Source organism: Nerophis lumbriciformis, linkage group LG02, assembly GCF_033978685.3.
Source record: "Nerophis lumbriciformis linkage group LG02, RoL_Nlum_v2.1, whole genome shotgun sequence".
Lineage (NCBI taxonomy): Eukaryota > Metazoa > Chordata > Actinopteri > Syngnathiformes > Syngnathidae > Nerophis > Nerophis lumbriciformis.
Window position 1 is genome coordinate 16,226,658 of NC_084549.2, and position 18,747 is coordinate 16,245,404.

Here is an 18,747-nt window from a genome sequence, read left to right on the forward strand (position 1 = left end):
TAATATTGGCTGCATTTCTGATAGTTGTTTGTGTGCCATGTTGTTCCAGACCACAGCAAACGTTACCCAGCTTGTAAATATTGTAATAAATCCATTAGAAGGAGACAACCTGCCGTTTTCTTTAACTTGGACACACACATCTATACCTTTGGCCATTCTGAGCCAGTAATTTCAGAAGTTATCTCATCCTCTGACAAGCCTCCATTTCACTAATGATTTCCAATGTTGCAAAAATGTGTAGAATAAAAGTTAAAATCGACATTTCTGTCAATGAAGATTTGCGTCAGCCTTTGATAGTAGGCTATTATAGACACTTACATCATGTGTTGCCTTCATTATAGCACTTATATAAGGCTTTTAATTTTTTGCGGCTCCAGACAGATTTTTTATTTTGTATATTTGGTCCAATATGGCTCTTTCAACATTTTGGGTTGCCGACCCTTGCTTTAAACTACTCACAGCACATGTCCTCCAGCTTTCAGAGCGCCGCAATAATTCCTGTTGTTTTTTTGTGTGCATTCCGAAAGTGGAACGACGTTTCCCCCCACCCCTCTATTACTGTTAACCACCCAGTGTCCTCTTTAATTAGGGAAGATCTACACTGTGCCGACACTTTTACTGAGACAGATGGACCATTTCCCCCCGCCCCCACCCAGAAGAGTCTATTAAGTACACCTGCATGTGCATATGTTCTTGCATGATTCACACTTTTTCATTCCTTTTTTTCGTGCAACCACCAATGAGTGGGGTTCTCTGTGCTCTGTTATGTTGGGAGAGATCCACCGTTTAGCAACAAACAAAAAAACCTCTGTGGACCATAAGTGTCCTGAAGTGAACTACAGATACACTGTTGTGTACCAGTTTTACTATGAGTAAAAGGTCCATTGTATACTATTGTTAAGTAGTGAAAAGTGTATTTAAAGTTTGTTGCCCAAAATGTAGTCAAGATGCTGGAATAATTTGTTTTCTGTTCAACTAATCCAATCCAATCCAATCCAATCCACTTTATTTATATAGCACATTTAAACAACAAAATGTTTCCAAAGTGCTGCACAACAATATCAAACACAATTAAAAACAATATAAAATAAATATGATTAAAAACCATTTTTAAGGGTAAAACTAATTGACAGTAAATAGAAATCAAAATTTTAAAAACACAGAGGACAACAGAGGACCACACAACTCACGTAGTGTTAAAAGCCAGAGAATAAAAGTGGGTCTTAAGACGAGACTTAAAACACTCCACTGTGGGAGAAGTTCGAACATGGAGGGGCAGAGTGTTCCAGAGCTTAGGGCCGACCACAGAGAAGGCCCTGTCTCCCCTGGTTTTAAGTCTCGTCTTGGGCACCACGAACTGGAGCTGGCTCTCGGACCTCAGAGCGCGCGCAGGATTGTAAGTTTGGATGAGGTCCGAGATATAATGAAAATTATATTGTCGAGCCCAAAACAACTAAATTGTTTTGGGCTCGACATTTCTAGAAAGCTAAGGACCGGGGGCCAGATTTCTCTCTTCACCATTATTCATATTTTGTTTATTCCGAAGAACAAGCGTTCTCTGAAGATTTTGGTCTATTTATTTTGTCTGAGTTACAGGAGCGCTCGGCTGTTGCAAAAAAAAACTAGTCAAAGATCATCTCTTTGACAGCACTCTAGTGTTTGTAAGAATCTGCTGCAAAAATGTGAGTCTCTCACAAGTTTTTTTAACTGAACTAAACCAGTCACAGCCCAAATGTTGAAAAGGAGTGGCCCTAAATGGAACACTACTAGTAGAACTAGACTTAGACTAAGACAAACATTATTGATCCACAAGGGAAATTGTTTAAAAGCTTACAGCACCTGGTTTTCCCAGGCAGTATCCCATCCAATCTAACCAGGCCCGATCCTGCTAAGCTTACGAGATCGGGCGAGGTCAGGGTAGTATGGCCAAATAAATAAAACTAAATACATTGAACAAATGACAACTGAATGCATCTGAAGTAAACAAGCTACAGCAACACCTTAGTTACATAAACTACATTACAAAAAAAAAGGTAACCTCAAAAAAGGAGAGGACTTAAAGATGTGCCCTGAGGAATGCCTCAGTTCTGTAAATATCAAGTTTGGACTCCAGTGATCTGATGTATGATTGCAAGCAAGGTTAAAATGTCAATGCAAGGATCTGCCAATGTGTTTAGAGTAGTCCAGGTTCCTCTATAGAACAGGATCACTTTAGTGTTTCTAGGAATTTGCTACAAAAATGTTTGTCTTCCAAGTTTTTAATTGAACTTGGTGTTATTTCTGCTGCAAGTTGAATAGCCCTGCCTTAGTGTAAATGTGCCGTTTTGTGTGTCTGGAGCTTAAATGCTAATAAGCTTTGTCCACACCTGTCTCCTACAATTATTTTTACATCTACTCTACATGTCCAATGAAATAGAGGCCAAGTATCACATACAACAATGAAACATTAAGGATTAAAACAAGAGAACACAAACATTAGGAACATTAACATATTGCTATGTTGGCTACAGTGCTAACATTACACTCACATTTGAACTAAATTGTTCTATACGTTGAAGAAAAACAATGATACAACTTGCAGCTCACATGTGTGCAGGTGACTGGCGGATAGTTGGCAGAGCTTTAGGCTTCATTTTAAGATGTGTAGTGAAGCCTCTGAAGTAGTGGGTGCATTCACAGGGAAGGGTCAGCCATAAGTAAGGCTCTATCGGTACACATATGACTGTACTATCATCATTAAAACTCCATTTTGCATAATAAGGCACTTTTAAATATGTATATTGAACAATTGTGGCAATTACAGAAAGCGACTGCTCACAAAGACGCTGCAAATAAGCTTCATATGAAGGACTTTATGAACTGAGCAGCATAAGAATCTGGTCACGTGCGTTATCGCGCTGGACCAATGACTTATCACTTGATATGTGTAATAAATATTCACACAGTAAACCTCATCTGAACACAATCCCTATTGACAGTGACAGCAGTGAAACACTTGGTTTGCTGCAATTTAGCATCTGTCATCGCCTTTTAAGTGCGCAGTGAACTGTTTTCACTTATATTTTGGATGCTTGTAGATTTTGGGGGAAACAAAACAGAGATGTTAGTGTACAGTGTCGTACACAGACCTCAACCATACTTGTTCTGGAACGGTTTCCTATTTTCCTCTTTTTTTATATGTTGCAATTTGACACAAAGTTGGATGCAACTTACAAGATCCATATCCATATATATATAGTAGTACCTCAATTTACAGCTTAATTGGTTCTGTGACGGAGCTCTTAACTCAAAATATTTGCATCTTCAAATTGGCGTCCCCCATTTAAATGAATTGAAATCAATTTAATTGGTGCTTGGCCCCACAAAACAAAATCTTAACATGTGAAATTACTTTAAAAAAAATCTTGCATACAAATAATACAATGAAATGTTATGTTATTGTTTATTTATAAAACTTTTTTTTTAATGTTAAATGTACTCCAAACAACTACAGTCGTTTTATGAAGTAATGTAATAATTGACCTTGGAAAGCAGACTACAGTATCTCCTTTGACAAATCTCTTAGACTAATCTCAACCATTAGATTTTGGCCATTGTCGACTATCAGTTATTTCTATGGTGTTTTTTTGAGCGAAGTTACTAAATCGTGGTGATAGTAGTGTATGCTGATTGCAGGTCAGTACTGCAGGTCTGTATGACGTCACATGACGTAAATCTAGCCGCTATAAGGTGATGCTTTCAGATACCTATACAAGGATTACAGTCCATTACTAAAGCGAACATTACAAAGGTCTCCTTCAAATCGAATTGTCAAATCTACTATTTGAAGCCAGCCCTGCTCGCAAATGCTATGCTCCAACTGCTTCGCCAAGTCTGCCACATTGTGTTTGATTATTTATTTATTTAATTCCATGAATACCGTCCACTTCTTCCGAGCGCTGTCGTTTACACTCACTTTCTTCCTTCCTGTGCTTGGAAAAACAAAGTTATGTTGATCTCTAGCTATAAGTGAGATCTTTTGGAGTTCACTGTAACTTTTGCTATGCCAACTAATTGCATAGACCAGGGGTGTCTAACTGGTTTTCACATCACAGTTATGGTTGCCCTCAGAGGGCCGCTTTTAACAATAAGTAATATATGAATATATATATATATATATATATATATATATATATATATATATATATATATATATATATAATATATTAAATTAACAATATATTTTTTTACATAAGCTGCAAAAAAAAAAGATAATAATTTTACTTTAAAAACTGGCAGCTCAGTCACCAGAATTTCACAGTAAAAGCAGCGCTTTTTTTTAAAGCATATAAAAAAATTGAATAAATGGAATGGAATGGAAAAACAATACCACAACAGAGCTGACAGTTTTTTTGTTTTTTTTACCATAAAATTTTGTTGTTTTAATGGGTTTTTTCTTTTCTTATTTTTTCTTTCTTTCTTTTTTACTGTTTTAGTGTCTTACTGTATATGGAAAAAAAACAGTACCAAAGTTGATTTTACGGATAAAAAAAAAACCAATTTGCGGAATTTAACCATGAAATCTATTGTCAATTTTGCAGTCTTGATAATTGATAATTTTGTTTGAAATCATAAGTCAAGCAGATATTTAACTGCTTTTTTAGTTAAAAAAAAGTTGAAGAAATACAATTTGAGAAGGGTGGCATCAAGAGGCTTTTTTCTCTAAGTACCGGTACATAATATATTTTGATTTTGAAAATATTGAATTTTAAAAGATGTGCAATTGAATGCAGTACATGACTTTTAATGTCAAAAGGCAAAGAACAAATATATTAAGTAAGAAAAGATTAAGCATTTTATTAACGCATATTATTTCCAGGCTTTTTCGGGTCACATTTGGCCCCCGTGCCTTGAGTTTGACACCTGTGGCATAGACGCTTGTAGCTTAAATTTTGACTTGCAACTTAAAGCATATCTTAAAACACTCTTAAGTTGAGGTACCACCGTCATTCCTGGGAATCTGGATGGTTAAAACAAAATGTCTATCTTTTAAAAATACATTCTTTTCGGGTGCTCGTTTAAAGTCAATGATAGTCCACAGATGTCGTTAATCTTCCTGGATGCCATTAATCTTTCTATCTGATCTACTTTAGGAACACTCCTGACATCGGACGAGGAATCCTGTGCCAGTTCACACACATAAATCCCAATTGGAGAGCAGGTATGACTGTGCATGTATCATCCAGTCGTCCCATTTGTTTATATTGGGACGTTGCCTCTCGCACCGTGCCTGTACTTACACATCCACTCTTTACACACTTTTGTCTTTTTTCCCTTCTCTTCCCTGCTGGATTCTCCTTCCTTCCATGCACACATTGACAACCACGCACACAAAGCCCAATCTCCACACCGCCTCCAGGCGGGGGGTTTTATAGGCAGTGTCATGCAGGTTAGGTCCCTCTCTCCTGGGGGTTCGCCTGCAGGCAACCTGCGAGAAAAAAAAGAGTGGAGTGGGTTAGAATAAAAAAGATAAAGATATGTGGAGTGGATGGTGAATAGAATGCAGGGAATGAAAGAGAGATCTTGAGAATGAGAGGGGAGTTCAGGCAGGGTTCTGATTGGGGGTGCGAGGAGGGGTAGGGGTGGAGTCAGAGGGGGCTCTGCTATTTGTAGATCCTTGTGATGGATGACTGGTGTGTGTGTGTGTGTGTGTGTGTGTGTGTTAGAGAGAGAGAGAGAGAGGCTTTTTTTCATCCTGCTCTTTGCTCCTGTTCCCTCTCTTTAGGCAAGCAGAGCAGAGTGGGACTGAGTGAGCGGAGACACACCACAGCCACTCTACACAGAGCCAACACAGTAGAAGAGTTCGCAAGGAGACAATAAGAGACAAAAATACAGCTTTTGAAAAAAAAAATTTAAAAATTGGGATATCAAACTGACAAAGAAAAAGGGATTTGCCTTGCTTCACTCCCCCAGAGGAAATTATTATATTTACAACAAATATAGACTTTTTTTGTATTTTTGCAGAAAAAAAAGAAGGAATAATTAAAAGCCGGACTGGGATGCCAGACAGAGGTTTTGGAGCAGGTATGGCCAAGATGACCGGACTGCCGCTCTGGATGTGCAGCTTAATGCTGGCTTGTGCCCTGCTGATGGGCAGCGCTGGAGCCTGCCCTGCCTTGTGTACCTGCAGCGGCACCACGGTCGACTGCCACGGACTGGGGCTCAGGACCATGCCGAGGAATATCCCACGCAACACTGAGAGACTGTGAGTGCTCTGTTTTTATTTTTATTTTTTATTTTTTAACAATATGATCACTAAGCATGCTTGTCAAGCTGTGTGTATGCATTAGGCATGGAGATCTGGAGAGTTAGATCATATATAGATCATATATATATATCATATATAGATCAAACCTGATGGTTTTTGGATTTTGAATGCATGAGAGAAAACTTCTCTAAATGAACTTGAAAAGTTAGTAAGATTTAAAGTGAAATAGCTCACTCCATTCCTTGGCCCTAAACACTCACTACACAAATTGTTAAATCATGTAGAAAATAAAGCAAATCTGCTCCTTAAGTGAGTCTTCCACCAGGATCTTGTAGCTGTCTTGTAAAAACAGATCAAGAACAGGGGGGAGAGGAGAGTTTAGTTTCTTCCGTTTTTTTTTTTTTCCTGACGTTTGTTCTGAAATATTCATCAGTAAATCAGAAGTGAGGAGTGTAAGAGGAAATAGATTGTTCTATTTCAGCTTTTAGAATATCAGTGGTGAATAAAACATGCGGTGGGAACAGAGGCGGAGGGGGGGAGCTGTGGCGTTGGCACAGTGGGAAATGGCTGCATATGTGATGCTTTTCATATTTAATTTCTAAGAACACCTTTTTTTGTTGTTGTTGGTTCCTGACAGTCTGCAATGCCTCCTGTGCACACGTAGAGAGGGAACATGGGCGTTTGGGGGTTTTCTTTCACATGAAAAGTGAAGTTATGGGGGGTGGAGGGGCTGAGTTGTTGGTGCACTTTAAGGTCATGTCCAATATGATTCCATTAGATTGTTTTGCATGCAAATGGAGTTTCTCCACAGTGGCGTTCTATTCAGCTATTAGGGCCATCCTCTCCTGCAGGCTGTTGTATGAGGTGATAAATCAAGGTGAATGAGTAGGCCAACACAGCACACCTTTGCATGCCTAGATTTATTCTTGAATTGGTATGCATCAAAAACAGCTGGAATCAAGTCTGCTAGAATGATAGTGAGACTAAATGTTGTTTTAAACACATTTATTGTGTGAATACTGACAAGCATTAACATATACAAGATTTACACCAAAAAAAATCCCCAAAGTGGCCCCAGTTTTTATCCGAATACCTTTCGAGTATTAAAACGTTCAACTCGGCCGGGACACCGTCGCAACCATTTTCTTATTTTCCCCAAATTCCCACATTACCTGAAATTCCAGGTTTTCCAGGAAATGTTGCACATTAAAAAATTCCCCAATTTTCAAGCTTGCACAATTCGCACATTTCTCACCCGATTTGAACCGTTCTACCATCCACACACTCCACCCACCCTGGACATTCAAGTCAAGTTAAAAAAATGTCCCTGATTACCAGGAATTCCCACTTTTAAATCCCACTGTTTTTACCCTTTTTTGACGACTAATCTGATTTCAACCATTCCACCATGAGTGTTCCTCTTAGTCAGGACATTCAAGCCATTTTTTTTTTTTTGACAGAAAAATTCTCGCTTTTCCCTGTTTTTACGTAACACCTATTCTGTAATAAAAATTGTTCGTACTTCCACATTTTTCTACTGATTCATAAAATTCTAACGGCAACCCACTCAGTTCATTCAGGGCCTTTGTGCTATGTTCCATAGTCTACAAAATTCCCACGTTTTAAATTTTCATGAAATTCACATTCAAACAAATGGGGATTTTTAAAGTTCTACAACTCCCACATTTCTCATCCGATTCAAACCCTTGCACCATCCACACACTCCACTCTTCCTGGACATTCAAGCCAACGTGTTTCCCGGTTCTGAAAATGATTGTTTTTCCTGAACTTTTCCCCATTAAAAATGAAAAGGCAATACACAAACCTCTTCATATCCCACATTTTTCATCCGATTCCAACCGCTCCACTATGCACACACTCTACTTATCCTGGACATTCAAGCATTTAATTTCGACTAAGACGGCTCGCGCGTTTCCACAGCTTGCGCATATAGCATTCACACGCAATTTTTACAGAAAATGCACAGATTGTAGTTAGGTGTGATGTATAAAAAACTTAACTTGCATGGTAAAGGAAGTATAAGGTGCTCACATTGTATGAATTAATATCTGTTTGCATTCATGTTAAAAGCTTTTTGGGAAATACTGTGTTTAAAACAGGAGGGGGAGGGGTTTATGGGGAAATTGTGTCCGCTGTTGGCGTCGCCATAGACAGTAGAATCCTATTTGCACTTGTCAATGCTCCTCAGACTTGTGACTGTAATGACACCGTGAGGCTCACCAGGTTAAGTTTCCTTCTCTTATCTTTTAAACACTTTTTCTTACCTCGGTTTTTAATTTGCGTTTCATTTTTAGGCATGCACCTTTATTAATTCACGTCTTAAAATCTTCACTTGGTTGTATTATCTCATGTTCGTTCGTCCCACCTTTATATTTTAGGTAGGCAGATATTGATCAGACTCTGCTACTTTATCTCCCTGCTGTCGAGATTAGGCGCGTGTGCCTCATCTGTGTGAATGAGTTGATTTGCAGAGGGGGAGGAGCTGGGTGTTAACACGGGTGTGTCCTTCTTTTAATTGCAAAGAAGCCAGCATATTGACAAGTATCACCAGGAGGTACCATATACCCTGCAATGAGACTCAGGACTTGTTTGGAAATCCAACCTGCAAACAATATATCACCCAAGTGAGCACAACCTTCACATCTTATCATAGTCTATTAGTTTAAAGCAGAGGTGTCCTAATGTTTCACATTCAGAAAAATTGAAGGATGCACCTGGGGTCGCTTTGATACGTTTTGGCTATTAAAGATACAAAAATCAAACCAGTGTACGTCAGTATATGCTAAGATAGCTAAAAAACATCCACATTAGCTTTTTGTTATAGGTGACAAAGGGCATTATTGTAATATCTAACAATAACAGTCACAGTGGCTTACACTTATATTGCATCTCATAAATTTGACAGCCAAACTGTAGCCATTCATCCTCGCAAGAAAGAACAAGTCCTAAAGACATACTTGCCAACCCTCCCGAATTGTCCGGGAGACTCCCGAAATTCAGCGAATCACCCGAAAACCTCCCGGGCCACGCCCCCTCCAGCTCCATGCGGACCTGAGTGAGGACAGCCTTTTTTCACTACAGGAGGACAACAGGGTGACAATAACTAAATCATCCAGACTAGAGATAAATTGTATTATTATGTTTATCTTGCCTAAAAATAAATATATTTATTAATTAAAAAAAAAAAACTAAATACATTTTTACTATATTTTGCTAAAAACATCAAAATTAATTGTATTTGTATTTGTATTTTTTTCTGACTCCTTATTACATCCAGCCATAGAATTATACCGGTACATTAAAATAAACATATTTGAAATAATTAATTTTAAATTATCATAATAATTCATTTAAAATGACCATATTTATTTATTAAAATAATTGCTTGTTTATCAACAACTTTAGCATTTTATTCATTACATTTTGAAGCTCTCAGAAGCCAAGTTATGTTATATTCATGTTATATTTATGCAAGTTTGAAGTATCAATTATCTAAACACAGTTTTGTTTGCATATTTTCAGGATATATATATGTATATATATATATATATATTATATATATATATATATATATATATATATATATATATATATGAAATACTTGACTTGGTGAATTCTAGCTGTCAATATACTCCTCCCCTCTTAACCACGCCCCAAACTACGCCCCGCCCCACCCCCGAACACCCCCCCACCTCCCGAAATCGGAGGTCTCAAGGTTGGCAAGTATGCCTAAAGATGAAGTACTTTTATTGACGCACGTTATTGTCAGGCTTTCACGGACACATAAAATGACGTGGCGGGCCAGATATGGCACCCGGGCATTGAGTTTGATATATGTGGTGATTCAAGATTGCCATAATATATCACATATAAGTATATAGACTGCTCAGGGTGTCACAATTACACTAAACTATGAAGTTAATTTAAAGGCCACAAAATAGTGGCCTGCCGACCGCAAATGGTCCACGGGCCGTGAGTTTGAGATCCCTGACTTACGTGGGGAATGTACCAGAGTGTTTTTAGCAATTTACCTCAACACGGCTGAAAACAGACGGACCGCTACCTAGCTACCCTGAGAGTTGAAAGAGCATGATGTAAAAGAGTGGTGGTGCATGATAAGAGGATAGAAGATCGATGGGCATGTTCACTCAGGTGGTAATCACTATCGTCTTGTAACACAACCACAGAGTTATTGGAAGGTTTAAAACAAGATAATGTTAGTTACAAATCTAAATCCATCCATTTTCTACACCGCATATCCTGTCAGAACATTTTGGTATTGCAATGGTTCACATTTGTCGTGGGACTCAATCACAATAGCTGTGTGAATGTCTGGCAGCTTGTCCGAGTGTGTTGTCCATTGTTCACCCTAAGTCAGCTGTGATAGGCTCCAGCTTGCCTGTGATCCTGAACAAGCCCCACCTTCAGGCAGTTGAGAATGATATATTACCTCAAAGCAGGGCTATTCAACTGACTTATACTTTCTTCTATTGTCATTCAAATTTGAACTTTACAGTACAGATAAGAATTATATTTTGTTGCATTAGATCATTGTAGTGCAGGATAAAAGAGCAATAAGGTGCAGATATAAATAAATAGATTGCTGTACAGATAGATTTATTGCACTTTTTCATATGCATCCACGTTTATGGATGTATGTTATATTGTCTTTATATTCCAGCGAGTTACTCCGTTTTGGGGGGGAATTGAGGGGATTATTATGATGCGTTCAAGAGTCTTATGGCCTGAGGGAAGAAGCTGTTACAGAACCTGGAGGTTCTGCTACGGAGGCTGCGGAACCTCTTTCTAGAGTCCAGCAGTGAAAACAGTCATTGGTAGAGGTGTGAGGAGTCTCTACAGATTTTCTGAGCCCTGGTCAGGCAGCGGCTTTTTTCAATTTCCTGGATGACACCATACCCGCCCCTTGAGTTCAGTTGAAAACTTGGGAGACAAACATTTTCGCAGCAAATTCCTAAAAACACAAGAGTGCTCCTGTTGTATAGAGGAACTTGGACCAGTGTTGGCAGATTCTTGCTTTCAAACGTACAACACGGGGGTCCAAACTTTTGACATAACTCAAGGCACCCCTTTAAGTCCTCTTCTTTTTGGCAGTTACCTAAATTACATTACGAAAGAAATGTGTAACTAAAGTGTTGCTGTAGCTTGTTTACTTCAGATGCGTTCAGTAGTTATTTGTTAAACTTCTTTAGTTATACGAGTAGTGTTCCTTTTTTCATCATTTGGGCTATTCAACTGGTCGCCAGCGAGTTCAGTTCTAAAGAATTGTGCAAAAGTCAAACATTTCGCATTCTTATAAACACTATAATGTTTTGCTGATGGTCCTTAAAAGCAGCAGAGCGCCGCTGTAACTCTGGCAAAATAAATAGACTAATAACAACTTAGTTAAATATCTCTGCGATAAAGGTTTGGTGTGATGCTGTTTCTGAGTTCACCTACGATCTTCAAAAAAATGCAAAAGTCTTCTCCTTTTGTTCACATACCTTTTTATAATAAGCATGTTACAAGCATGTTCAAACTGTCTGCTAAGCATCAAAGGTATCTTTTGAGTTTCTGAACTCACCTTTGACCCACTGGCCTCCTCTTCTGACACAGCTGTTATATTTTTGATTGCTCTCATGAGAGATGTTACCCTGTCAAAGGCATTTATGTGTGTCAAAGCCATAAATTGGTTTTAAGGCTCACATTGGGAAGACTTTAGGGATGCATGGGGTTGAATATCAGTGTTTTGTCTCCTGAAAGAGATGGAAACACATGTATGTGTTTGTCTGTGAAGTGTTATTTCAAGGTGTGTGCATGATCTCGAGAGTGGCTCAAAAATCTCAGCAGACCATGAAAGCTGATTTGGCGAGTCCACTCAGTTGGTCTTTTCTTTCTAATCTTGTCAGCTCCTCCTTGCCGGCAGGGGGTTTGGCAGTGCATGTCCCTTAAATTGTAGATACAATACACTAAACCTGCATAATTCACATTTCATTGTTGTCAAGATGCTTTTGATGCAAGGCAATTACAGCATTCCAGATTTAAGGATAGATGTGCACTCATGCATCAGATGACTGACTTTCACGTGCATGTTAAATATAGTGAGCGAGGAGTAATACAATAGTAGCAAACCATTAGTGGATTATTTCAAGTTATCCTTCCGTTGTCTGTATAGGTACTGATCAACAGGGTAGTCATTGAGTGGGAATGGATGACAGCCGTGTGTACCTCTACCCATCTGGGGATGGGTTTTACAAAGTGTGGCATATCGAGTCTCACCTCAGAGAACAAAACAGAGTTGGGGCCTCTCTTTCTTATTTAAAAACTGCTCAGCTGACTGTTTGTTCTCTTATCCTACAAACTAAAACAATAAATATTAATTTTGCCTTTCAATGTAACTCAAGTTATCTTAACAGATGTGGCAAAAAAAAAAAAAAAAAAAATTTTGTCAAGCTGCAGCACCTTCTGTGAAGTCTTATACTGACTCTAATCTTGATTACAGCCAACTGGCTATATTTCAAACTAAACTTTTAATACTGGTTTACTACTAACAACAGGATTTTTTTCTATTTAAAAAAAGATATCTAGACCCACAAATCTGCTCTTACGGTCGAGTCAACATTTTTCTTTAATTCGTCAGTGAGTAAGGGTACATTGCAAAAACTGAATTTTAAGACTTGTTAAATATCTGATATTGAAGAGGAAAATACTTATTAGACAAAACCATGTTTTTATCTTAAAGGTGCTATTTGCATCTTCCTTAGTTACATTTTTCAAAGCAAAACATATACCAAGAACACCACCGGCTAGCTTATGGGGGGCGTAACAGAAAATATTTGGAAGCACTGCATTAGCAGATGCATTGGCCTAATCACTGACCGTGTAACAACCAGATAACCATCCGCAAGTAAGGTAAAGGGGCATGTGCGATACAAATAAATCTGCATTTATACGTGATTGGCGATACACTTTTTGGGGTTTAATTGACGGGTTAACACTGACAGCTTTACAGGGGAACTGCACTTTTTAGGGAATTTTGCCTATAGTTCACAATCATTATGAAAGACATGACGACAGATGTATTTTGTTAATGCATTCTAAATATTAGATAAACGTAAATAAAAGTCTGCTTACAACGGAGCCAATGGGAGGTCCTTTATTCCGCCCATGAAACCCAATAAAAAACATCCAAAAAGTGCCAACAATGCTTACTTTTAATAACTTTAATTTTAACCAAGTATTAGTGATATTGTTATTATAAGCGCTAACGCAGACAAACTATTTATAGCGGCGCCGCGATCACAAGCTTGTGTGCCTATGTTTTAATCATCAAGTGGTAAGGTGCTTCCTCATTTCTTTTCCTCATGAAAGTTTATTCTAAATCATAAATCATGTATCTCACCTGGATAGTAGAATGACGAGGACGTATACCCACATGTTGGTGCACTTTGACAGCCAATTTAGACAAAAAAGATGCATGGTTTCAACCCCCTTTTCTTCCTGAGGATTATGAATCATTGTTCATCTAAAACAGGAATATAACAAGATTCTAACATTTGGCATCCTAATGACAGCAGACATTGCACAGTAAGTGATGTTTTATTATGTCTGTTGCCTCTCGCATGAAGTCTGCAGTGGGTAGTAATCAGTGATGTGGTGGGTAAAAAAGGCGAACATTGTGATGTGTTTTTTAAATGAATGCACAACGTATGCTTACAATTAGAAAAATACGTAAATATTAAATGTTATTATAAATGTGCCTGTTACTACATCACATTTATATAAAACCTTAATGGAGGTGTTTGGATGTTTTAAGGGCTTTTTAGGCAGGATAGAGCGACTCCCTTATGCTCCATTGTAAGCAGACATTTATTTACTATTTAGAATGCATAAATAAAAGAAAAACATGTGTTCTTGTTTTACATAAGGATTGTTAATGATAGGTGATAAAAATTCCAAAAACAGTGCAGTTCCCCTTTAATTAAATCTACAAGGAGGTGATGTTGTGGTGGGTCGGTGTGTCAGTTAGTTTTAGTTAGTTGGCAACATAACTCAAAAAGTTATGAAACTTTCAGAAAAATGTTTGAAATGGGATAGCAATGGGAGCAAGTGTACATTTTGGGCGAATCCGAATAATTTATACCACAGTATGTTACTTTACAAGCCTCTACTTCTCTGTGTGTCTATGCTAGCAGACTCGCCTCCTCCCACAGAGACAAACGAACTAAATGACTGACAGAGAGGGTTTACTTTGTTTCTTTCATTCCGTTATAGACGACTCAAAAAGTTTTGATTACATTTCGGGAGTGATCCGGATCAATGTCTGTGTTCAGAATTGCTTTACTTATTTCCTCAAAATAAGCCAAACGTGCCTGGTCAGGAAAAAACCCCAACTTGTCTTTCTCTTAATTTCCGTTTTTTAATCTTGTTTCTAATTTTGTTATTGCAGAGTGCTTCATGGATCATAATAATAGTAAATTCACTCAATTGCAAGAGGTTGCAATCTGAAAGTATACAGTTCAATGCTGATCCGAATTAGGATTGTCTAGTCTTGGAGGAGGTCCAAGTGCTGCTGCTGACAATTCAAGTGTCTCAACAGGGAGATACGGGCGCATATTTCCTGTCATTGTAGTGTGGCGGGGACATAATGTGACAGATGTGTGACAGCAGATGTTTTCACCACAGGACACACATGATACATTGAAGGGATCACTTTCATACACAGTCATGAACAACAGCAGTCGATACAGTGTGATGCCTGAAAGAGCCCTCAGTCTCCACGCAGCTCTCTGTGTGTTCCTTTTCCAGTCTGTTGCGCAGAGGAAACACATACCAGAACAGATGTTTAATTGATTGGCTTCGGCTTGACAGTGTCATAAGTTATCTATGTTTGAGCAGAACGTGTCTAGTTTTCCTATCCCCTATCAGTGTTTTTGCTTGCAGAGGCATATCGGACATGGAACTTACTTGAGCGTTGGGCCGAGTGTTTTAGTTGGAGCATTAAAGGCCAGGTAAAACAAATGCTTTGGCTCTCGACCCCTGACTTTTTTTTTTGTGTGCGTCTTTAATGTACTTACTGTTTACCTGTCAGTGATCTCTCTCATGAGGCCTGACTGAACAGATTGAACACTGTAAATAGCCCGAGAGGAGGCGGGGAAAACTCGCTCAGACATAGTCTTTAGCCACTGCACACACACTCACTGACGCACACACACTAAAAGTGTACAATTGTGGTCCTGCATGTCTGAAAGCCACATTTCAATGGTGAGGGAGGAATCCGACCTCTTAGTGTGGACACAAGTGTTCCAGTTCGCTTTATATGTGTGTTATTTTGGCCGTGGCGGTCTGCTTTCTCTCCCTCTATGTCAACGCCTCACACTTTTTAGCCAGATTTAGGAGACCATTCCTGTGTCTTCCACTGCTGTCACTTCCATATGCTTCAGAGTCTGCTCTCTTCACACACGCCGTAGTTCATTCATGGCAGAGAGCGTTTGCTCGCGAGGTCCGATAGTGTTACCAGCATGTGACTGTGGGTAATTATTCGCCGTGCGTTGGCCACAGCCCCTCTGTCTTTTTGGTTGTCAGCTTGTAGACACAGCGAGGAGTTTGGAAAAAGCGCGCGGCCACAGAGCCTCAATCCACCGGCTTTTGGCTTCAATGCCAGGCAAAACCTGCTTAAGGCTATGTCTACACTAAGCCAAATAACCCCTTAAACGAATAATTATTTAGCCTAAGCCCCGTTTCAGCCCCACTAAACCATCGTTTAAGGTAACCCTCCTTGGATAATTTTTTACATGAGTAAGTGCGCCATGTATTTATTGAATCTCTGGCTCTTAGCTTTGTATGGACTCATTGATCGTTTACAAACTGAGTTCGGAGAGGAAGTGAAGTCAGAAAAAACGCGCCACAGCCAGCTTCATAACAACCGGAGCTAGCCACTGGAAAGATGGAGGCGAGTCATCCAGACATGCCCGTGTTTCTCCTTCTTCTACATGTACAGACGCTTGTGGAAATCACACTTAAATACCTTAAGAGAAGAAAACGCGCGATTGCAGCTATTTCGGATACAACATATCTCAGACGGCAAGAGAACTTTCGAATGTCCAGGTCAGCAGTGATTCTACTTACCGAAAAACTTTGTCCATTTGTCGAAGGAGAGACAACAAAAATGTGGGCTCCCGTGGATGTGATAAAAAAAAAAGGTAGCGTGTGCTTTGTATTACCTGGCCGTCGAGGGAAGACTATGGAAAACATTGAATGCATTTGGACTGGCAAAGCAGACTGTATCAGTTATTGTCCGCCATGTATGTCGTGGACTCAACGTCTAGGTCCAGAGTACATAAAGTCACCAAGAAAGAATGGACAATGAAGGTGAAGGCAAAAGAGTGAGGAGTGTCTTGACCAGCTATCTAGATCCCTAGTTTGATTGTTGTAAAATGTTCTTTATCACATTGTTTACGTGTCTAATAAAGATTTTATTAATTTATGATGGCTCAGGTGTGATTCAACTACAATAGGCCCCCTCAGCACACTGGATTCTAGTTAATTGAAATACCACAACACTGGATATTGTTCAGATAAGTTAAATCTAATTTAAGAACTTGCACACAAAGCAACACTGGAGGTGACTAGGACATGAGTATTTTCCGCGCATGCGTACTAGGTCGCGTTGCACCGAAGGTGGCAGGGGGTCTTAAACGACCATTGTGTGTGTGTGGACAAGGATAAGGTTAGGTGGGATTTACCGTGGATAACCTTAGCCGACTTAGTGTAAACGGGGCCTAAGACAAATGGTGCTGTGGCGTTTGTTACTGTGATATTATTGAATGACACCCCAGTGAACTGTGCAAACATTACTAAGAGAGACATTTAGCTGATGTGTATGGACACTTATGTGCACTTTTACACAATAGGATGTACAGCAGGGATATTCAACTAAATTGTTTTGGGGGCCACATTTCTGGAAATCTTACTATAAGACTTATTTTATATATTCTGGAGAACCAGCTTCTATAGTTGACATTTGAATTTAGTCTGTTTATTTTGTCAGCGTTACAGCAGCACTCTGCTGTTCTTTAAGAATCTGCTGCAAAACTGAACCAGTTTAGTTTAGTTTATTAAGGATCTCCATTAGTCTACTCCAGTGTTTTTCAACCTTTTATGAGGCAAGGAAAAACATTTTTCATTAAAAAATCCGGAGGCACACCACCAGCAGATAACGTTAAAAAAATCAAACTCCACCAGTTAGTTGTGCCTTATTTTGAGTTTGTTGGTGTTTTCTTGTGTGTAGTGCTTTAGTTCTTGTCTTGCGCTGTTATTTTGGTGGCCCTTCCTGTTTTGGTGAAGTTTTCCTGTAGCAATTTCATGTCTTCCTTTGAGAGCTATTCCCTTGTGTTAGCAAGCAAGACTATTTAAGTTGTTGCCATCCTTCTTTGTGGGGACATTGTTGATTGCCAAGTCATGTACGGATGTACTTTGTGGACGCCGTCTCTGCTCCACACGCTGCAAGTTTTTGCTGTCGTCCAGCATTCTGTTTCTGTTTACTTTGTAGCCAGTTCAGTTTTACTTTTGTTTTGCATAGCAAAACCTATACTTCAATGCCTTTTCCTTTCCCTTTTGTTCATTTTTGGTTTAGGCGTTACATACCTTTTTACCTTTTGCATGTTGGGTTCACGACAGACCGTCCTCATCTCACCCGACACGTTCCGACTTTTACAAAGCAATTAACTACTTGCTGCCACCTACTGACGTGGAGTATTACATGGTTACCCTGCCGAGCTTTACACAGCACAGACACTAAGGAACGGCACATTATTTGCAGATTATAATTATTGATTTGCAAAAAAATATTTTTTTGGACCAATTAGGTGAAGTTTTTCCACGGCAACACCAGACAATATCTCCGCGGCATAGTGGTTGAAAAACACTGGTATACACCGCAGTGGAGACTAGTCTTCCTGGGGTCCAGGCAAAAAACATCAGACAATCACAAAACAAAATATTACAATGCAGTACAACATGATCAATAATACAATGTTATAATACATTAATAGCAACAACAAAAATAAAAATAAACAATAACTTGGAGTTTACATAATAATGTTCATACCAAAGGTAAAAACGAGCAATATAAAAATAGATTTATATTTTTTGCAAAAATAAAACAAAGAACCAATGGCCTACAATATACACATTAGTGTACCAAAGACAAACAATATTCTAAGTAACAAAAGAGTACCAAAATGAATAAAATATAACAAAAAGTACATACAAAATCAAGATAATATCAATATAAAAACGATAATCAGAAACAAGAATGAATTTAAGCAAAAAATAAGTCAAAAGAAGATAAAGGAACCAGTCCCGACATTAGGTACAATCTAGAATAATCTCTTTCCGCAATACTTCTCCTCTGTCTATTCTTTAAACCCACTCTGCTGGCGATTGATACCAGATATTGTGGCAGTCGATTGCAGTAAGTG

General features: G+C 38.8%; 1 protein-coding gene across 3 annotated transcripts in view; it reads left to right on the top strand.

The window, feature by feature from the left end:
- The first annotated feature begins 5,139 nt into the window (after window positions 1-5,139).
- Window positions 5,140-18,747, top strand: part of slit1a (slit homolog 1a (Drosophila)) — a 298,698-nt gene continuing 285,090 nt past the window's right edge. For 2 of the 3 annotated variants that reach the window (XM_061947175.1, XM_061947254.1), the window contains exons 1-2: window positions 5,140-5,200; window positions 5,765-6,244. In XM_061947175.1, coding sequence (XP_061803159.1) covers window positions 6,039-6,244 — 206 coding nt within the window. In that variant the 5' untranslated portion in view covers window positions 5,140-5,200; window positions 5,765-6,038. The remainder of the gene's footprint in view (window positions 5,201-5,764; window positions 6,245-18,747) is intronic. The other variant, XM_061947335.2, reaches the window with a different exon arrangement.